Genomic DNA, 18,139 nt, shown 5'->3' with positions numbered 1-18,139 from the left:
AATATTATTTTTTACAATTTTTTTGCCTTTCCAGTTGATCTGAATGGGAGAGTTGATCCAAAATAATCTTATCTACCAATGCCAGAAGCAGAACTTGCCAGCATCCTTTTCATGTGGGCTTATTTGCTAACAAATCCTGAGCTGTAACTAAAAGCTGATTAAGAAGATGAATTTTCACACACACATGCACACACACAATATCACTGCTAACAACAACAAAAAACTCACCATGGAACATATGGGAAAATATTGCAGAACAACAGAAATGATACATTACCCCCAAAATCTAGGAGGAATAACAGATGTTAGAAAATTGATCATTTCAGAAATAAGATAAAAAGTTAGACAAACTATTTGGCAACCTCATTTTAAAACTCTCAAAAGATGTATCATAAGCCATTGAACAGATGAACAGGCTAATACATAAAAACCAAAAAAATGAACTGTAAAAGGTAAATGAGTGAGATGAAGATTTCTTTTAATCACTCCTACAAACATCATGGCAAAAACAGATCCTCCACCTAAGATACAAAACTAAACATGTAATAAAATTAGAACCTACACTTAAAGTAGCAATAATACAACAGACATGGCACAAAATCTATTCATGATGTACAAAACCAATTTGATAACTCCTAAAATACAAAAACCAAAAGATAAAATTTGTTTTAAACTCTTTAGGATTATAACTTCTAATTAGGTGCAAAGGCAAACCAAACTCGAAATTACATAAAAACAAAACAACACTAATAAAATTCAATTTAATATTAATTTATAATACTATGATGGATAATGCTATTTTGCTGAAACTAAATCAGTGTTCCACACAGACTGTGGTACTGACTGCAATGGTGCAGATTCTAAAAGTTTATCATGAATACCTCACCACATACCAAGTGTTGATTCCATTTCCCCCACTTTCCCCTATAGAAACTACCACAAAACCAGCATCATGGAACATGTTATGACATATTTTCACCTCAACTTGATATAAATGTACCATTTACATATTAGGTCTATTCTTTTATCTCTGTTCATTTGACATTAGACTAAAACAAATGAAGCATTACTATAATGTACCAGTAAGAATAAAAATAAAACTTGGGCACTGAAATTGAATGGCAATACTTGTTTGCAAGGTAGTTTATCCAAATTGTTAAGACATGCTTTTAAACACAGAAGTCAAGTGGGAAATCTCTCTATAGCCAAAGATGAAATAATTTGGGCATCGATAAAAATATTAACTACAATGGAATAAAGCAGTTGAAACATGAATAAATTTGTGAGTTAATGATACTCAAGGAGAAAAAAATAGTCACCGGTCACCAGCAGAGAATGTTAGGGAAATAACTCATTATTTTGGAAACTAGTAAATAAATTTAAAAAATTTTAAACGTATAAGCTTTTAGATTAACATTAACATAGCAAATTTTAAAATCCTCATAGAGATCTCTGAAAGCCCTGTGACATCTCTATTTGAAAGTCTGATCTGAGACAAAATATAAGTCAAGCTTAGAGAATCGAAAAATACATACAACTCTGAAAAACTGACTATACTGCACACCAAATCTATGAAAAGAGATCACCTAGGCAGCAATGGGTCTTCCATATAAGAAGTGTGCTCATTAAAAACATCATGATTCACAAGGACCAGAGGAAAGCCTAGCAGTACTTTCCTCAGTTCTACTCCTTTTGTTTCTGTTCCTGTTGACATATTTCACACCCTAATATTTTATTTTGAGGATGAAATAAGATAATGTATGTAAAATAATTAGAGCAATGCCTAGGGAAGATTAGTTTGTTGAGTAAATGGTAGTTTTTACTGTGATGACTACACACAATTAATATAAGAGCAAAAGTAAATGAAGAAATGGGATGTTTTAATCTGGAGAAGCTCTTTAGAAGAATGTCATTCCCTAAAAATGACTTCACTGAATTCTTCTAGTTGTATATCTACAGGCTCTTAAACAGCAAAAATATCAATATTCTCACTATCAGCTATTTCTTTTTAACCCCACATCTAACTCCTCCATAATACAATTCAAATTTCATTCCAGCATTATCACTTTTCATTTCCTTGCCACACTTTCACCTTTTTGACCAATTCCTTTATTATTATTATTATTATTTATTCTTGTAAAATAGCATGCAGGTTTATCATTGGGAGGCAAGGAGGTATCACAACTATAATTTTCACTGTCTGCGACCCATCAGCAAGACTTCAAAAGCAGCAATTTGTTATTTATACAATAATGTGTGGACTGAAGAGCCAGCAGTAAAGTTTGTCCTTTTTGCAGTTACTCATCATTAATATACTGTTGTGTTAGCTGAAATGTGAATTGTGTTGTTTGGGGACTGGTGTTATTTGACCAAATAGGGGTAATGAAATTCATGCACATCGAAACCATGCAACAAGGACCAACTGTCTTTACTTTTCAGCATTCGGAGAGGTTTTATAGCTGTATTCAGTGGAAGAGTATGCTAAACTCCACCTCGCCTGGGACCAGAACTCTGGTTTGTTTGTTTAAGTAAAAAAAATATTGACTTTCCAAAATTCATTAATAGCAAGTTTCTTGACCAGTTTCTGGGAAGGTAAGGTTACAAGCAACTGCAAACAACTAAGAAACTAGGCACCAACTTCACACACACTATCAAAAATGCCTAAGAAATAAATCATATTCAGTAAAATTTGACTTCAATAAGATGAGATGAAAAAAGGCAAAGAACCACATGGGTAAACTTCGTTGGTCAATTTACAGTTACTGATACTAATAACCAGTGTATCTCACGTATTCACATTCTCAACAAAACTAATCACATCCTTGACTAAGCTCACTGTGAGAAAGAGAAAAATATATCACACTAAAACTAGTCACTTAGGAAATTCTTAAAAGATATCTACCATTACTTCCACAAAGAGACCATAATAAAAATAAAGTAGGAACAGTGATTACTCACACATAAATATAGTAGCTACCAAATATTCAAATAATTAGCTTACATACAAATGAAAAACACAACTTTAAAAAAAAAACCTTGATAAAAATTCTAAATGCTGTAATTCAAAGTCAGCTTAAATTCTGGAAACCATTAAAGATCCTATTTAGTTTCTCCAGATACTTTCTTACTCCAAAGTATCCCTTATTTTCATACTAAGAAAACATATCCCCTAACATAACACAGATTATACAGAAATGCATGCAAAGTATAGGTAACTGCATTCACTTAGCTGCATAGTTGAGCAGAAATTGGAAACATCTGAATATTTCATCTAACCATTTAGTTTTGTTTTCACCTGACAGTAAAGACTCAGTATTTAGCAAACATTCACAATGTATATAGCACTGGTGACTATGGAGACAGTTTGTGTAGTAAGTTTAGATATACCTATAATGTTGACATTAGAAACAAAAAAAAATTAAAGTACTTTGATTTACAAATCTTAGGGGTCAACTTGGCAAAATCCAGGGCAAGAGTAGAGGCAGAAAAGAGGTCATTTTAAAAAGTTTGTCCTGGGTAATAACGTCAACCGTAGGCACATTGATTAAGTGCTTTCTGCTTGACTTTCCTTCACTGCCTGTTTCTCCACAGAATGCCAAGCTTGATCTGGCAATACACTGCAAAATAGATTGGTTGTAGAGTTAATTTTATCAGCTCTATTTTGGTTCCTTACAGTCTATTAAAACTAGAACAAAGAGAAGGAGGAGGACAAAAAAGGAGGTAGAAGAGGTGGAGGAGGGGAGTTTTATAAAATTGGAGTGCAAATTTATGGTTTGCATACTTTTCTGGTCCCACCATCTGTTGCTGAAATGTATTTTTTAAATGGTTGCTGCTATCTTATTTTTTATTTACCAGAAAGATCATTAGCTCTGACTGCTATCCCTAACCTCTCTCCATAGGCTGATTTATTGAAATATAAGTCTATACTAATAGTTTTGAAATTTAGAAATTCCCTTTCAAATGATACATCATATTTATTTATGTGACTATTTTATTTTTAAATGAGACCTCATATATTCAAAGCCCACATAGCATACATATTCTAACAATTTTTAAAATTTTTTAAAGTGTTTCCATATAATATTCTGAATGTTATTAAATGAGCATACATGGGGGCTTCCCTGGTGGCCCAGTGGCTAAGACTCTGAGCTCCCAATGCAGGGGGGCTGGGTTCGATCCCTAGTCAGGCAACTAGATCCCACATGCTGCAACTAAGAGTTAGCATGCCATAACTAAAGATCCTGCCTCAACTAAGACCCGGTACAGCCAAATAAATAAATAATTTTAAAAAAAAAAATGAGCATGCATGGAAAATGGAATGTGCTCTTAATAGTACATTATTGTATTTTGGGTGGACAGACAATATAATCATGAACATACGGGGGGAAAAGCAGCATTATGTATGCTGTCTAATTTGGCATATACTTTTAAGTCAAAACAATCAGATACACCTATCACTGTGAACGTTACAACATATTATGTTGTTTATAGTCACAATAATACACAAAAGAAACTGAAGTTAGGCCCAGTGAATTCAAGGAAAGGAAAGGAAAGGAATACTCAGTGCCTATAATGTACCAAGTACTTAGTGTCTATAATGTACCAAGTACTTAATCTATATTAAGAACATAGCAAATACTTGAAGACAGGGATTACTGGATGAATTAAAGAAGTAACAAGAACATAAATGTTTAGCAAGTGTCTAAAGCAGCGTGACTACTTCAATAAATGTTAGTTATAATAAGGCATATATAATTATGTTCATTTTTCAGATGATTAAATTCAAGTTCAGAAAGGTTTAATAACTTGCCCAAAATCATTGAAATGGTTTCTAGTGGAAAAAAATCAGGATTCAATTTTAAGTCTGACTCCAAAGTCTACATTTTTCCACTAGCCTCAAAGCAAAATTCTGTAAAAATTATTCTCCTGTCTAGTAGTTTCATGAGAAACTTGGCAATAAAATTTTAAACATAAGACTCTAAGAACCTAATTCCTAAGATCTGAAATATATTTACAAAAAAAGTTCCTAACAGAATTCAGTTGTCCACTGTAATTTCTTACCCATACATTCTCACTACTTAGCACTGAAGTTGTTAAAAGATGGAACAGTTCTCACCTTTAGGACAATTAGTAGAACTCAGCCAGAGAGAAAGGGATGGGTACCTTCAGCTCTGGGATATTACAAGTGGCTTGTGCCTGGCTCCGAACCATTAACATTAAGCTTCTGGGCTGTCACTATGTATATCTGACAACTGAAATCCATTGAAAAGAAGAAAAAACCTGGACTTTGTTATTTAACATTCAAATTCTTCCAAAGTTCATATACGCCAGATGGTAACGTCCTATTACTCCCAAAGGGAAATTTTAATCAGAGTACTTAATTAGAAGAAAAATTACCTATTAATGCAAGTCTCTAAGCTCTAATTTGATTTTACTATATTTTAACCACTCTTTACCTTAAAAATGTACTTAATGAATCTGCTGATTTGAATCAAAAGAACTGTATCTTTCTTTTATACCAAATATTAACTACTTTAGCCTCATCAGCTGCAGTCCAAATTTCCACTGCAGAAGGTATTAACTTTTTATGTTGAATATTCTTTCTTGAGGGCATTCCATTTTTACGGCATTAACATAAAAACAGACCTGTTCTCTCATGAATAGGAACACACAGCTCTAGATATGTTCTAAACATTAAGCTAATCAGTTGCACTATTTAACATAGGAGTATATGTTCCAAATATTCCCAGTAAACTTTCATATAAAACCAACCCAACAGGTCCTCTTTGGACCAAATGTTCTCAGACCTCCCAAGAAATTTACAGCATGAGAACTAACGCAGGATGACACTTACTTAAGGTCATGAAGTTCATTAAGACCAAAGATCCTAAGTCATACTATCCAACTTAATATGGCTGATTGGTTGGGCTGGCTACAAGAAAGGCTTGTAAAAAAAAATCAGTGGTTGTTACTTAGGAAGAAGGGGGAAACCAGTGCTGGTGTAGGCAACCTGCAGAATCCACCACACTGCCTTAAGTGGCAGCTAGAACAGCCAACTTTGGCAAGCCTTCAATGCCAATCCTAGCTCAGCATCAGATTTCTTCCCATTCTGTTTCTGTAGTTGTTCCATCTAACTCTCATTCTGGACACTGCACCAGCTGTAACATTAATGACTTGTGTGACAATGGGCTTTGGTTTTTCAATCAGTTAAGATAATCTCCAGAATCTAGTTTATAAATGTAAATTATATAACCCTTCAAACTTTGAATCCAAAATCCCAATTTTCAGAAAAATTAAATTCATATCATCATTAAAATGTAAGCAAGCACAACTCAATGATGTGAATGAATCCTGATGCTGGGTTTTGGGATAATATCCTATCCTTGGCTCTGTCACTGACTAACTGTGAGACTGTGGGCAAGCTAGTACCCATTCTGTGCCTTAGTATTTTTATCTTGTAAATGAGGATAATAATAGTATCTACCTAATAGGACTGTTGAGAGAATTAAATGAGTTACCACACAAAAAACAAAAAGGTACCTGTAAACTAAGCTTATGAAGATATTCCCAAAGAGAATATGAAAAGGTAGATGCTACTTCTCTATGAAACACCACACACCCCATTGCTGATCCTCTAACACTGCTCAACTCCTCACAGAGAGAGTCCTTCACATATTATAAGCAAATAAATAAATTTAGAGTTGGAATAAAGATTCAAGAAAACAACAGTGAAATTATGTACATTTCAAGAAAAGGTAGTCAAAAAAGTGACTCATCATGACTCCTGACCCTTACAAAACCAACAGGAATAATTCTCACAATTCTCTTGTTAGGGCAGATCGTCTCAGGAGGAAAGCATTGCACTGAATATTTACATAGCTCCTCACTCACTGGAGAATTATGTTCACAAAACTGAACCTCCATAAAATAAATATGTAAGTTCATACACAGTTGACCCTTGAACAACATGGGTTTGAACTGCACTGTTCACCTGCGGATTTTTTTCAGTAGTAAATACCACAGTACTACGTGATCCAAGGTTCGTTGAATCCATGAACACAGAATCACAGATACAGAGGAACTGCAGAGAGGGAGGAACCTCAGATACCAAGGGCCAACTATAAGTTATACACAAATTTTCAACTGTGTGGAAGGCCAGAGCTCCAAATCCCATGTTGTTCAAAGGTAAACTGTGTATCACTTGTATCCATTTCCTGAGGTTTAGCATTAGTATCATTTATAAAATCTAAGTTAAAAATAAAAGTTCTTGAGATACCCTCAACCACCAGAGAGCAGACAGCAGAAGCAAGAAGAACTACAATCCTGCAGCCTGTGGAACAAAAACCACATTCACAGAAAGATAGACAAGATTAAAACGAAGAGGGCTACGTAACAGATGAAGGAACAAGATAAAACCCCAGAAAAACAACTAAATGAAGTGGAGATACGCAACCTTACAGAAAAAGAATTCAGAATAATGATAGTGAAGATGATCCAGGACTTCAGAAAAAGAATGGAGGCAAAGATCGAGAAAATGCAAAAAATGTTTAACAAAGACCTAGAAAAATTAAAGAACAAACAGAGATGAACGATACAATAACTGAAATGAAAACTACACTAGAAGGAATCAATAGCAGAATAACTGAGGCAGAAGAACGGATAAGTGACCTGGAAGACAGAATGGTGGAATTCACTGCTGCAGAACAGAATAAAGAAAAAAGAATGAAAAGAAATGAAGACAGCCTAAGAGACCTCTGGGACAACATTAAACACAACAATATTTGCATCATAGGGGTCCCAGAAGGAGGAGAGAGAGAGAGAGGACCAGAGAAAATATTTGCAGAGATTATAGTCAAAAACCTCCATAACATGGGAAAGGAAATAGCCACCCAAGTCCAGGAAGCACAGAGAGTCCCATACAGGATAAACCCAAGGAGAAACATGCCGAGACACATAGTAATCAAATTGGCAAAAATTAAAGACAAAGAAAAATTATTGAAAGCAACAAGGGAAAAACAACAAATAACATACAAGGGAACTCCCATAAGGTTAACAGCTAACTTCTCAGCAGAAACTCTACAAGCCAGAAGGGAGTGGCAAGATATACTTAAAGTGATGAAAGGGAAGAACCTACAACCAAGATTACTCTACCCGGCAAGGATCTCATTCAGATTCGATAGAGAAATCAAAAGCTTTACAGACAAGCAAAAGCTAAGAGAATTCAGCACCACCAAACCAGCTCTAGAACAAATGTTAAAGGAACTTCTCTAAGTGGGTAACACAAGAGAAGAAAAGGACCTATAAAAACAAACCCAAAACAATTAAGAAAATGGTCACAGAACTTACATATCGATAATTATCTTAAACATGAATGGAGTAAATGCTCCAACCAAAAGACACAGGCTACACAACAAGACCCATATATATGCTGTCTACAAGAGACCCACTTCAAATCTAGGGACACATACAGGGGATGGAAAAAGATATTCCATGCAAATGGAAATCAAAAGAAAGCTGGAGTAGGAATACTCATATCAGATAAAATAGACTTTAAGATAAAGAATGTTACAAGAGACAAGGAAGGACACTACATAATGATCAAGGGATCAATCCAAGAAGAAGATATAACAATTATAAATATATATGCACCCAACATAGGAGCACCTCAATACATAAGGCAACTTCTAACAGCTTTAAAAGAGGAAATCGACAGTAACACAATAATAGTGGGGGACTTTAACACCTCACTTACACCAATGGACAGATCATCCAAAAGGAAAATCAATAAAGAAACAGAAGCTTGAAATGACACAACAGACAAGATAGATTTAACTGATATTTATAGGACATTCCATTCAAAAACAGCAGATTACACTTTCTTCTCAAGTGCGCACAGAACATTCTCCAGGATAGATCACATCTTGGGTCACAAATCAAGCTTCAATAAATTTAATAAAATTGAACTCATATCAAGCATCTTTTCTGACCACAGCACTATGAGAGTAGAAATCAATTACACAGGAAAAAACATAAAAAACACAAACACATGGAGGCTAAACACTACGTTACTAAATAACCAAGATATCACTAAGAAATCAGAGAGGAAATCAAAAAATACGTAGAGACAAATGACAATGAAAACACGACCATCCAAAACCTATGGGATGCAGCAAAAGCAGTTCTAAGAGGGGAGTTTACACCTATACAAGCTTACCTCAAGAAACAAGAAAAATCTCAAATAAACTATCTAAACTTACACCTAAAGGAACTAGAGAAAGAAGAACAAACGAAACCCAAAGTTAGCAAAAGGAAAGAAATCATAAAGATCAGATCAGAAACAAAGAAAACAATAGCAAAGATCAATAAAACTAAAAGCTGGTTATTTCAGAAGGTAAACAAAGTTGATAAGCCATTAGCCAGACTCATCAAGAAAAAAAGGGAGAAGACTCAAATCAACAGAATTAGAAATGAAAAAGGAGAAGAAACAACTGACACTGCAGAAACACAAAGGATCATCAGAGATTACAACAAGCAACTCTATGCCAATAAAATGGACAACCTGGAAGAAATGGACCAGTTCTTAGAAAAGTACAACCTTCTGAGACTGAACCAAGAAGAAACAGAAAATATAAACAGACAAACCGAAGCACTGAAATTAAGACTGTGATTAAAATCTTCCAACGAACAAAAGCCCAGGACCAGATGGCTTTCACAGGCAAATTCTATCAAACATTTACTGAAGAGCTAACACCTATCCTTCTCAAACTCTTCCAAAATATAGCAGAGGGAGGAAAACTCCCCAACTCATTCTACAAGGCCACCATCACCCTGATACCAAAACCAGACAAAGATACTACAAAATAAGAAAATTACAGACCAATATCACTCATGAATATACAGGCAAAAATCCTCAAAAAAATATTAGCAAACAGAATCCAACAACATATTAAAAGGATCATACACCATGATCAAGTGGGATTTATCCCAGGGATGCAAGGATTCTTCAATATATGCAAATCAATCAATGTGATACACCATATTAACAAATTGAAGAATAAAAACCATATGATCATCTCAATAGATGCAGGAAAAGCTTTTGACAAAATTCAACACCCATTTATGATAAAAACTCTCCAGAAAGTGGGCATAGACGGAACCTACTTCAACATAATAAAGGCCATATACGACAAACCCACAGCAAACATCATTCTCAACGTTGAAAAACTGAAAGCATTCCCTCTAAGATCAGGAACACGACAAGGCTGTCCACTCTCACCGCTATTATTCAACATAGTTTTGGAAGCGCTAGCCATGGCAATCAGAGAAGAAAAAGAAATAAAAGGAATACAAATTGGAAAAGAAGAAGTAAATCTGTCACTGTTTACAGATGACATGATACTATACATAGAGAATCCTAAAGATGCCACCAGAAGACTACTACAGCTAATCAATGAATTTGGTAAAGTTGCAGGATACAAAATTAATGCACAGAAATCTCTTGCATTCCTACACACTAATGATGAAAAATCTGAAAGTGAAATTAAGGAAACACTCCCATTTACCACTGTAACAAAAAGAATAAAATACCTAGGAATAAACCTTCCTAGGGAGACAAAAGACCTGTATGCAGAAAACTATAAGACACTGATGAAAGAAATTAAAGATGATACCAACAGATGGAGAGATATGCCATGTTCTTGAATTGGAAGAATCAATATTGTGAAAATGACTATATTACCCAAAGCAATCTACAGATTCAATGCAATCCCTATCAAACTACCAATGGCATTTTTTATGGAACTAGAACAAAAAATCTTAAAATTTGTATGGAGACACAAAAGACCCCAAATTGCCAAAGCAGTCTTGAGGGAAAAAACAGAGCTGGAGGAATCAGACTCCCTGACTTCAGACTATACTACAAAGCTACAGTAATCAAGACAATATGGTGCTGGCACAAAAACAGAAACATAGATCAATGGAACAAGATAAAAAGCCCAGAGGTAAACCCACGCACCTATGGTCAACTAATCTATGACAAAGGAGGCAAGGATATACAATGGAGAAAAGACAGTCTCTTCAACAAGTGGTGCTGGGAAAACTGGACAGCTACATGTAAAAGAATGAAATTAGAATACTCCCTAACACCATACACAAAAATAAACTCAAAATGGATTCGAGACCTAAATGTAAGTCTGGACACTATAAAACTCTTGGAGGAAAACAGAGGAAGAGCACTCTTTGACATAAATCACAGCAAGATCTTTTTTGATCCACCTCCTAGAGTAATGGAAATAAAAACAAAAATAAACAAATGGGACCTAGTGAAACTTCAAAGCTTTTGCCCAGCAAAGGAAACTATAAACGTGACGAAAAGACAACCTTCAGAATGGGAGAAAATATTTGCAAACGAATCAACAAAGGATTAATCTCCAAAATATATAAATAGCTCATGCAGCTCAATATTAAAAAAAACAAGCAACCCAATCCAAAAATGGGCAGAAGACCTAAATAAACAGTTCTCCAAAGAAGACATACAGATGGCCAAGAAGCACATGAAAAGCTGCTCAACATCACTAATTATTAGAGAAATGCAAATCAAAACGACAATTAGGTATCACCTCACACCAGTTAGAACGGGCTTCATCAGAAAATCTACAAACAACAAATGCTGGAGAGGGTGTGGAGAAAAGGGAACCCTCTTGCACTGTTGGTGGGAATGTAAACTGATACAGCCACTATGGAGAACAGTATGGAGGTTCCTTAAAAAACTAAAATAGAATTACCATATGATCCAGCAATCCCACTACTGGGCATATACCCAGAGAAAACCATAATTCAAAAAGACACATGTATCCCAGTGTTCACAGAAGCACTACCTACAATAGCCAGGTCACGGAAGCAACCTAAATGCCCATCGACAGACAAATGGATAAGGAAGATGTGGTACATATATACAATGGAATATTACTCAGCCATAAAAAGGAACGAAATTGGGTCATTTGTTGAGACATGTATGGATCTAGAGACTGTCATACAGAGTGAAGTCAGTCAGAAAGAGAAAAACAAATATCGTATATTAATGCATGTATGTGGAACGTAGAAAAATGGTACAGATGAACCGGTTTGCAGGGCAGAAATTGAGACCCAGATGTAGAGACAAACGTATGGACACCAAGGGAGGAAAGCCACGGGGGTGTGGGGGTGGGGGTGTGATGAACTGGACGATTGGGATTGACATGTCTACACTGATGTGTATAAAATTGATGACTAATAAGAACCTGCTGTATAAAAAAATAAATAAAATTCAAAACTTTTTTAAACAAATAAATAAAAATAATAAAAGTTCTTGTCTTCCCTAGAGCAGAATGGCTGATCCCATTTCCTAGGAAATGTCTTATATTTTAAAAGAGAAATGCTAATTTCAATTAGGCAATGGATATTTAACATGGAGAAATTTTTTTAACAGTTGAACACTGATTAAAATGGATTAACGAAAATTCAATATCCATTCATGATAAAAACTCTTACCAAAGTGGGTATAGGGGGAACACATCTCATAATAATGAAAGCTATTTATGACAAACCCACAGCCAACATAATACTCAACAGTGAAAAGCTGAAAGCCTTCCCACTAAAATCTGGAACACGACAAGGATGCCCTCTCACCACTCCTATTCAACATAGTATTGGAAGTCCTAGCCACAGCAGCCAGACAAGAAAAAGAAATAAAAGGTATCCAAATTGGAAGGGAAGAGGTAAAATTGTCATTATAGGCAGATGACATGATACTATATACAGAAAACCCTAAAGACTCAACACAAAAACTACTAGAACTGATAAATGAATTCAGCAAGGTAGCAGGATACAAGGTTAGCATACAGAAATCTGTTGCATTTCTTTGCACTAACAATGAAATATCAGAAAAGGCATGTAAACAAACAGTCCCTGACAATCCCTTTTAAAATTGCATCCAAAAACAAGAAAAAGTACTTAGGAATAAATCTGACCAAAGAGGTTTTGAAAGACTTTTATGCTGAGAACTATAAAACATTGATAAAAAAAACTGAAGATGACTCAAAGAAATGGAAAGATATCCCATGCTCTTAGATTGGAAAAATTAATATAGTTAAAATGGTAATACAGCCCAAAGCAATCTACAGATTTAATGCAAACCCCATCAAAATACCCATGACATTTTTTACAGAACTACAACAAATAATCCTAAAATTTATATGGAACCATAAAAGACGCAGAATTGCCAAAGTATCCTGAGGAAAAAGAACAAAGGTTGAGGCATAACCCTCCCAAACTTCAGACAATACTACAAAAAGCTACAGTAATCCAAACAGCATGGTATTGGCACAAAAACAGACATATAGATCAATGGAACAGGATAGAGAGCTCAGAAATAAACCCACATACCGACGGTCAATTAATCTACAACAAAGGAGGCAAGAATACATGATGGAGAAAAGACAGTCTCTTCAGCAAGTGGTGTTGGGAAAGCTGGAAAGTCGCATGTAAATCAATGAAGTTAGAACACTCCCTCACACCATACACAAAATAAACTCAAAATGGCTTAAAGACTTAAGACATGACACCATAAAACTCCTAGAAGAGAACATAGGCAAAACATTCTCCAACACAAATCGTAGCAATGTTTTCTTAGGTCAGTCTCCCATGGCAATAGAAATAAAAGCAAAAAGAAACAAATGGGACCTAATCAAATTTATAAGCTTTTGCACAGCAAAGGAAACCATAAACAAAATGAAAAGACAACCTACGGAATGGGAGAAAATATTTGCAAACAATGCGACAAAGGATTAATTTCCAAAATAAACAAACAGCTCATACAACTCAATAACAACAACAACAAAAAATCCAATCAAAAAATGGGCAGAAGACCTAAATAGACATTTCTCCAAAGAAGACATACAGACAGTCAATAGCCATATGAAAAGTTGCTCAACATCACTAATTATTAGAGAGATGAAAATCAAAGCTGCAGTATCACCTCACACCAGTCAGAATGGCCATCATTAAAAAGTCTGCAAATAATAAATGCTAATGAGGGTGTGAAGAAAAAGGAACACTCCTACACTGTTGGTGGGAAAGTAAACTGGTGCAGCACTATGGAAAAAGGTATGGATGTTCCTTAAAAAACTAAAAATAGAATTGCCATAAGATCCAGCAATCCCACTCCTGGGCATATCCAGAAAAAACTCTAATTCAAAAAGATGCATGCACCCCAATGTTCATAGCAGCAGTATTTACAATAGCCAAGACATGGAAGCAACCTAAATGTCCATCAGCAGATGAATGGAAAAGAAGATGTGGTATATACATATATACAATGGAATACTACTCAGCCATAAAAAATGAAATAATGCCATTTGCAGCAACATTGGATGAACCTAGAGATTATAATACTAAGTGAAGTCAGAAAGAGGAAGACAAATATCATATGATATCACTTATATGTGGAAACTAAAATATGATACAAATGAACTTATTTACAAAACAGACTCACAGACATAGAAAACTATGGTTACCAAAGGGGAAAGGGGATAGGTGAGGGATAAATTAGGAATTTGAGATTAGCAGATACAAACTATTATATATAAAGTAGATAAACAAGGTCCTACTCTATAGCACAGGGAACTATATTCAATATCCTATAATAAACCATAATGGAAAAGAATATTAAAATATATATGCATGTGTGTATAACTGAATCACTTTGCTGTACACCAGAAACTAACACATTGTAAATCAACTATACCTCAATAAAATAATAATTACAATAACAATAATTTGAAAATGGATTAGCCTGTTACAGGCTGTTGAAAAAAAATAGCAGGTTCTACATCAAGAGAACTTGCATGAGCTGGAGCACAGTCTCCAAAAGAAAGAAACAAACGAATCACTCTCCAGGGTCCCTCCCTAAACAGAACACACAATAATTAAATTTTTTAAAATAGAGGATAATACTATCATGTACTTAGAGGACTTAAAGAATACAAATAGAAAGATTCAGATAAATCACATGATAGTTGGCACATTACATACACTCATTTTTAGGTATGCCCATTTTACTGCTATATTTCGTAACAGTAAATATTTTAATGCTAAGAAAGCAATTTTCACTGAGCAGCCCACCAGATTCACTTGTTGTGAGAAATACTCTTTCTGAGTTGCACATCTTCCCATAGATTACAGCAGGTGCCCCCCCAGGTTACTTACAGGTGATAGGGTGCAAATCATTGCTCTATCGAGGGAGTGTAAATATAAGGCAATGAGTGACATCCCCCTCTGGCATGCTGGGAGCAGAAATCATTGAGAGGCAACTACTTTAATAGAACAAGAATTTGAGGAATCTAAGGGGAAGACTCTAGACCAGACAAGGAACAGCCTAAAGTAAAAGGAAAGAATCTTATTTTCCTGTGTCCTATTTTAAATGAGTGGCTTTGCAGTCTAGGTACTTACAACTCAGATGGGAAAGAAATACCTGTTGAGCTTATCTACTTCCCATGTATAAAACTACTCCCCCAGAGCTCAGCATTATTCAATTCTAGGCCTACCAATTCTAGGAGAACACATTCTGTGTTTTAAAAGCTTACCTGTACAGAAGTTTCACTTAATACATAGTTTTATTTCCCAATTGCTCAATTCAAGGGAAATTCATCTAATATTCAACCTAACAAAGTAGGTTTTTCTCTGCTACTAGTTAATAATGTTTTTATTTTCTTATTAATAAATTAAAGAGCAAAGAATTAACTCCATTAATAAGGTAGTTAAATCTAAAACATTTCATGAGCTACCCAAATATATAAAGTCTATGGCCCCATCTGCAAATATACCATAAATAATAAAAATTTGGTAGATACAAGAAAGTCCAAGTTTATTTTCTAAATGAAAGTAGTAAAAAAAACCTTATGAGAGAAAATATGTTCCCTGTGCTCAAGCAATTAGCTTCCAATTACAAGCAAATGATGACTATACTTCTGCTTTGTAAAAAGAAAATAACAAATAATCAATTAAACTTGGGGCTTATGTGACAACTCAGTACAGCACAGATATATATAAAACTATCATTATAGCACACATGTAATACTAATCTTATTAGAGTGTATACTCATAATTAGAAACATGAAGGAATAAATTTCTTTGGTTTTCTAAGAGTTTACAGAAGATGAGTTAGCAAATTCCAAAAGAAGGAAATAAGAGACAGAATTAGCAAAATATTAATTAAAAAATATTCATTTTATTCATTCATTCCCTGGTGGTCCAGTGGTTAGGACTCCATGCTCTCACTGCCGAGGGCCCAGGGTTCAATCCCTAGTCAGGGAACTAAAATCGCACAAGCCATGTGGCACAGCCAAAATAAAAAAGTAAAGCTTTCAAATTCAATAGAATCTAATCTATATAGACTAGCTGGCAAGCCATCTGACAAGCTAAATTTAAACTATAAAATAATAAAGCAGTTGAAAAGCTAAAGCTATTCACAGTGGTTACGTCCTTTATCTCACATCCATACTCCTCAACAACTAAATTTCCAAAAAGGTGGGTAAGAGTAAATGCAAACATATGTAAACATTCTTACGTGTTCTATAGCCCCCGCCTGTCCATTACTATATTCTCGATACTGTCCAAGCATCTGGTCAACTTGCCGCAGGTTCCGACTAGTGTCCTAAAGAAAGAAAGTGGACTTTATTAATTGCTCCAAACAATGTTTTCCCCAATCAATCTTAGCGGCATATCAAACAGCTAGGTCACCCATTTGCAAAAGGTACAATTTATATAATAATTAAGTTGGGTAATATACTTCATAAATATCAAATAAATCTTATTAACAGCACTGACAGAGAAACTCAAATCCATCTGCAATTTACTTGTGTGAAATCTGAAGCACAAAATTTCAATCCTTATCCAAGGTTCCATACTAAGTTGGCAACAAAACCATAAATTGGAAAAGAATCCTCATCGTCAATTTGTGCACCTCAACTAATTCAGACCCTCTTTATAGAAGAGAAATCCTGAGAAAAATCTAGTCGATTGTGTTCATGACAAGCAAATCATTAGGATCAATGTTATTTCAGTTATTACTTTACCTCAAGGACTCCATTAAGAGAAAAGAAAACAAAATATCCTTTAACTTTTAGCTATAAAATTTGTTTGTAATTACAATAAAAATGCTTTCCACCTAAATATGCTAGGTTTCACCTGAGAGGTAAATGGAGGCATTTCTTTCAAAAATATATACTTACTAATATGTTTCAGTAGTGGGAAAGTACAAGAATTTGTACTGCAAGAATCCAATATTATGTTAATTTAAATAAGTTTAGAAAGAAAAAGGCTCCGGAGTTTTAAATCAAATTATGGTTTCTCCACCAGAAATTAGCCTCTTCTTATCTAAGCATACTAACCCAAAGCAATTGAAAGCCAAAATCCATGTTTATCCAGGCAAAACGGAAGTAAGAGGTAGGAAAAAAAGTCTGAGTTTTCTTTTTGCCCTTCCTCCACCTCTTTTCCAAAGCCCTTTCCTAGGGAGGGAATGTAAACTGCTGACACTCAAACTTCCAAACACTGTCAGAAATTAGCCTCTAAATAAAAATGGCATCTCAGTATCATTCATCCATGAATAATTTACCTACCCAAAATATGAACAACTTCTCTAAAGGCAAATGTCCACAAGAAGGTAAACTATGGTAATAATTCCTATTGGTTTCACTCCCACAGTATTTTATTTGGAAATACTGCCTTATCCCAAAACATTTCCACAACCTATCATATATTTCAAATATATCTTTACTGACTGTGTTAGGCAGAATAATGCCCCCAAAGATGTCCAAGTCCTAATCCCTCGAACCTATGTATATGTTTCCTTATATGGCAAAAGGGATTTTGCAGCTATGATTAAGTTAAGGACCTTGAGATGAGGAGATTATCCTGGATTATTGGGTGGACTCAATCACAAGCATCCTTAAAAGTGGAAGAGGGAAGCAGAAGAGTAGTCAGAGTGATATGATGTAAGAAGTACTCAACCCACCCTTCCTGGCTTTGAAGACGAAGGAAGGGGCTACAAAACAAGGAATGTGGGCAGCCTCTAGAAGCTGGAAAAGGAACAGATATTTCCCTA

The 18,139-nt window shown here is 34.9% G+C and overlaps 1 protein-coding gene across 1 annotated transcript in view; it reads right to left on the bottom strand.

The window, feature by feature from the left end:
* The window catches only part of CEP128 (centrosomal protein 128), a 424,502-nt gene that overhangs the window by 385,845 nt on the left and 20,518 nt on the right, over nt 1–18,139 (bottom strand). The window contains exon 4 of the mRNA XM_060166154.1: nt 16,604–16,690. Coding sequence (XP_060022137.1) covers nt 16,604–16,690 — 87 coding nt within the window. The remainder of the gene's footprint in view (nt 1–16,603; nt 16,691–18,139) is intronic.

This window comes from Lagenorhynchus albirostris, chromosome 1, assembly GCF_949774975.1.
Source record: "Lagenorhynchus albirostris chromosome 1, mLagAlb1.1, whole genome shotgun sequence".
Taxonomy (NCBI): Eukaryota; Metazoa; Chordata; class Mammalia; order Artiodactyla; family Delphinidae; genus Lagenorhynchus; species Lagenorhynchus albirostris.
This window is presented reverse-complemented; position numbering and strand designations above follow the sequence as displayed.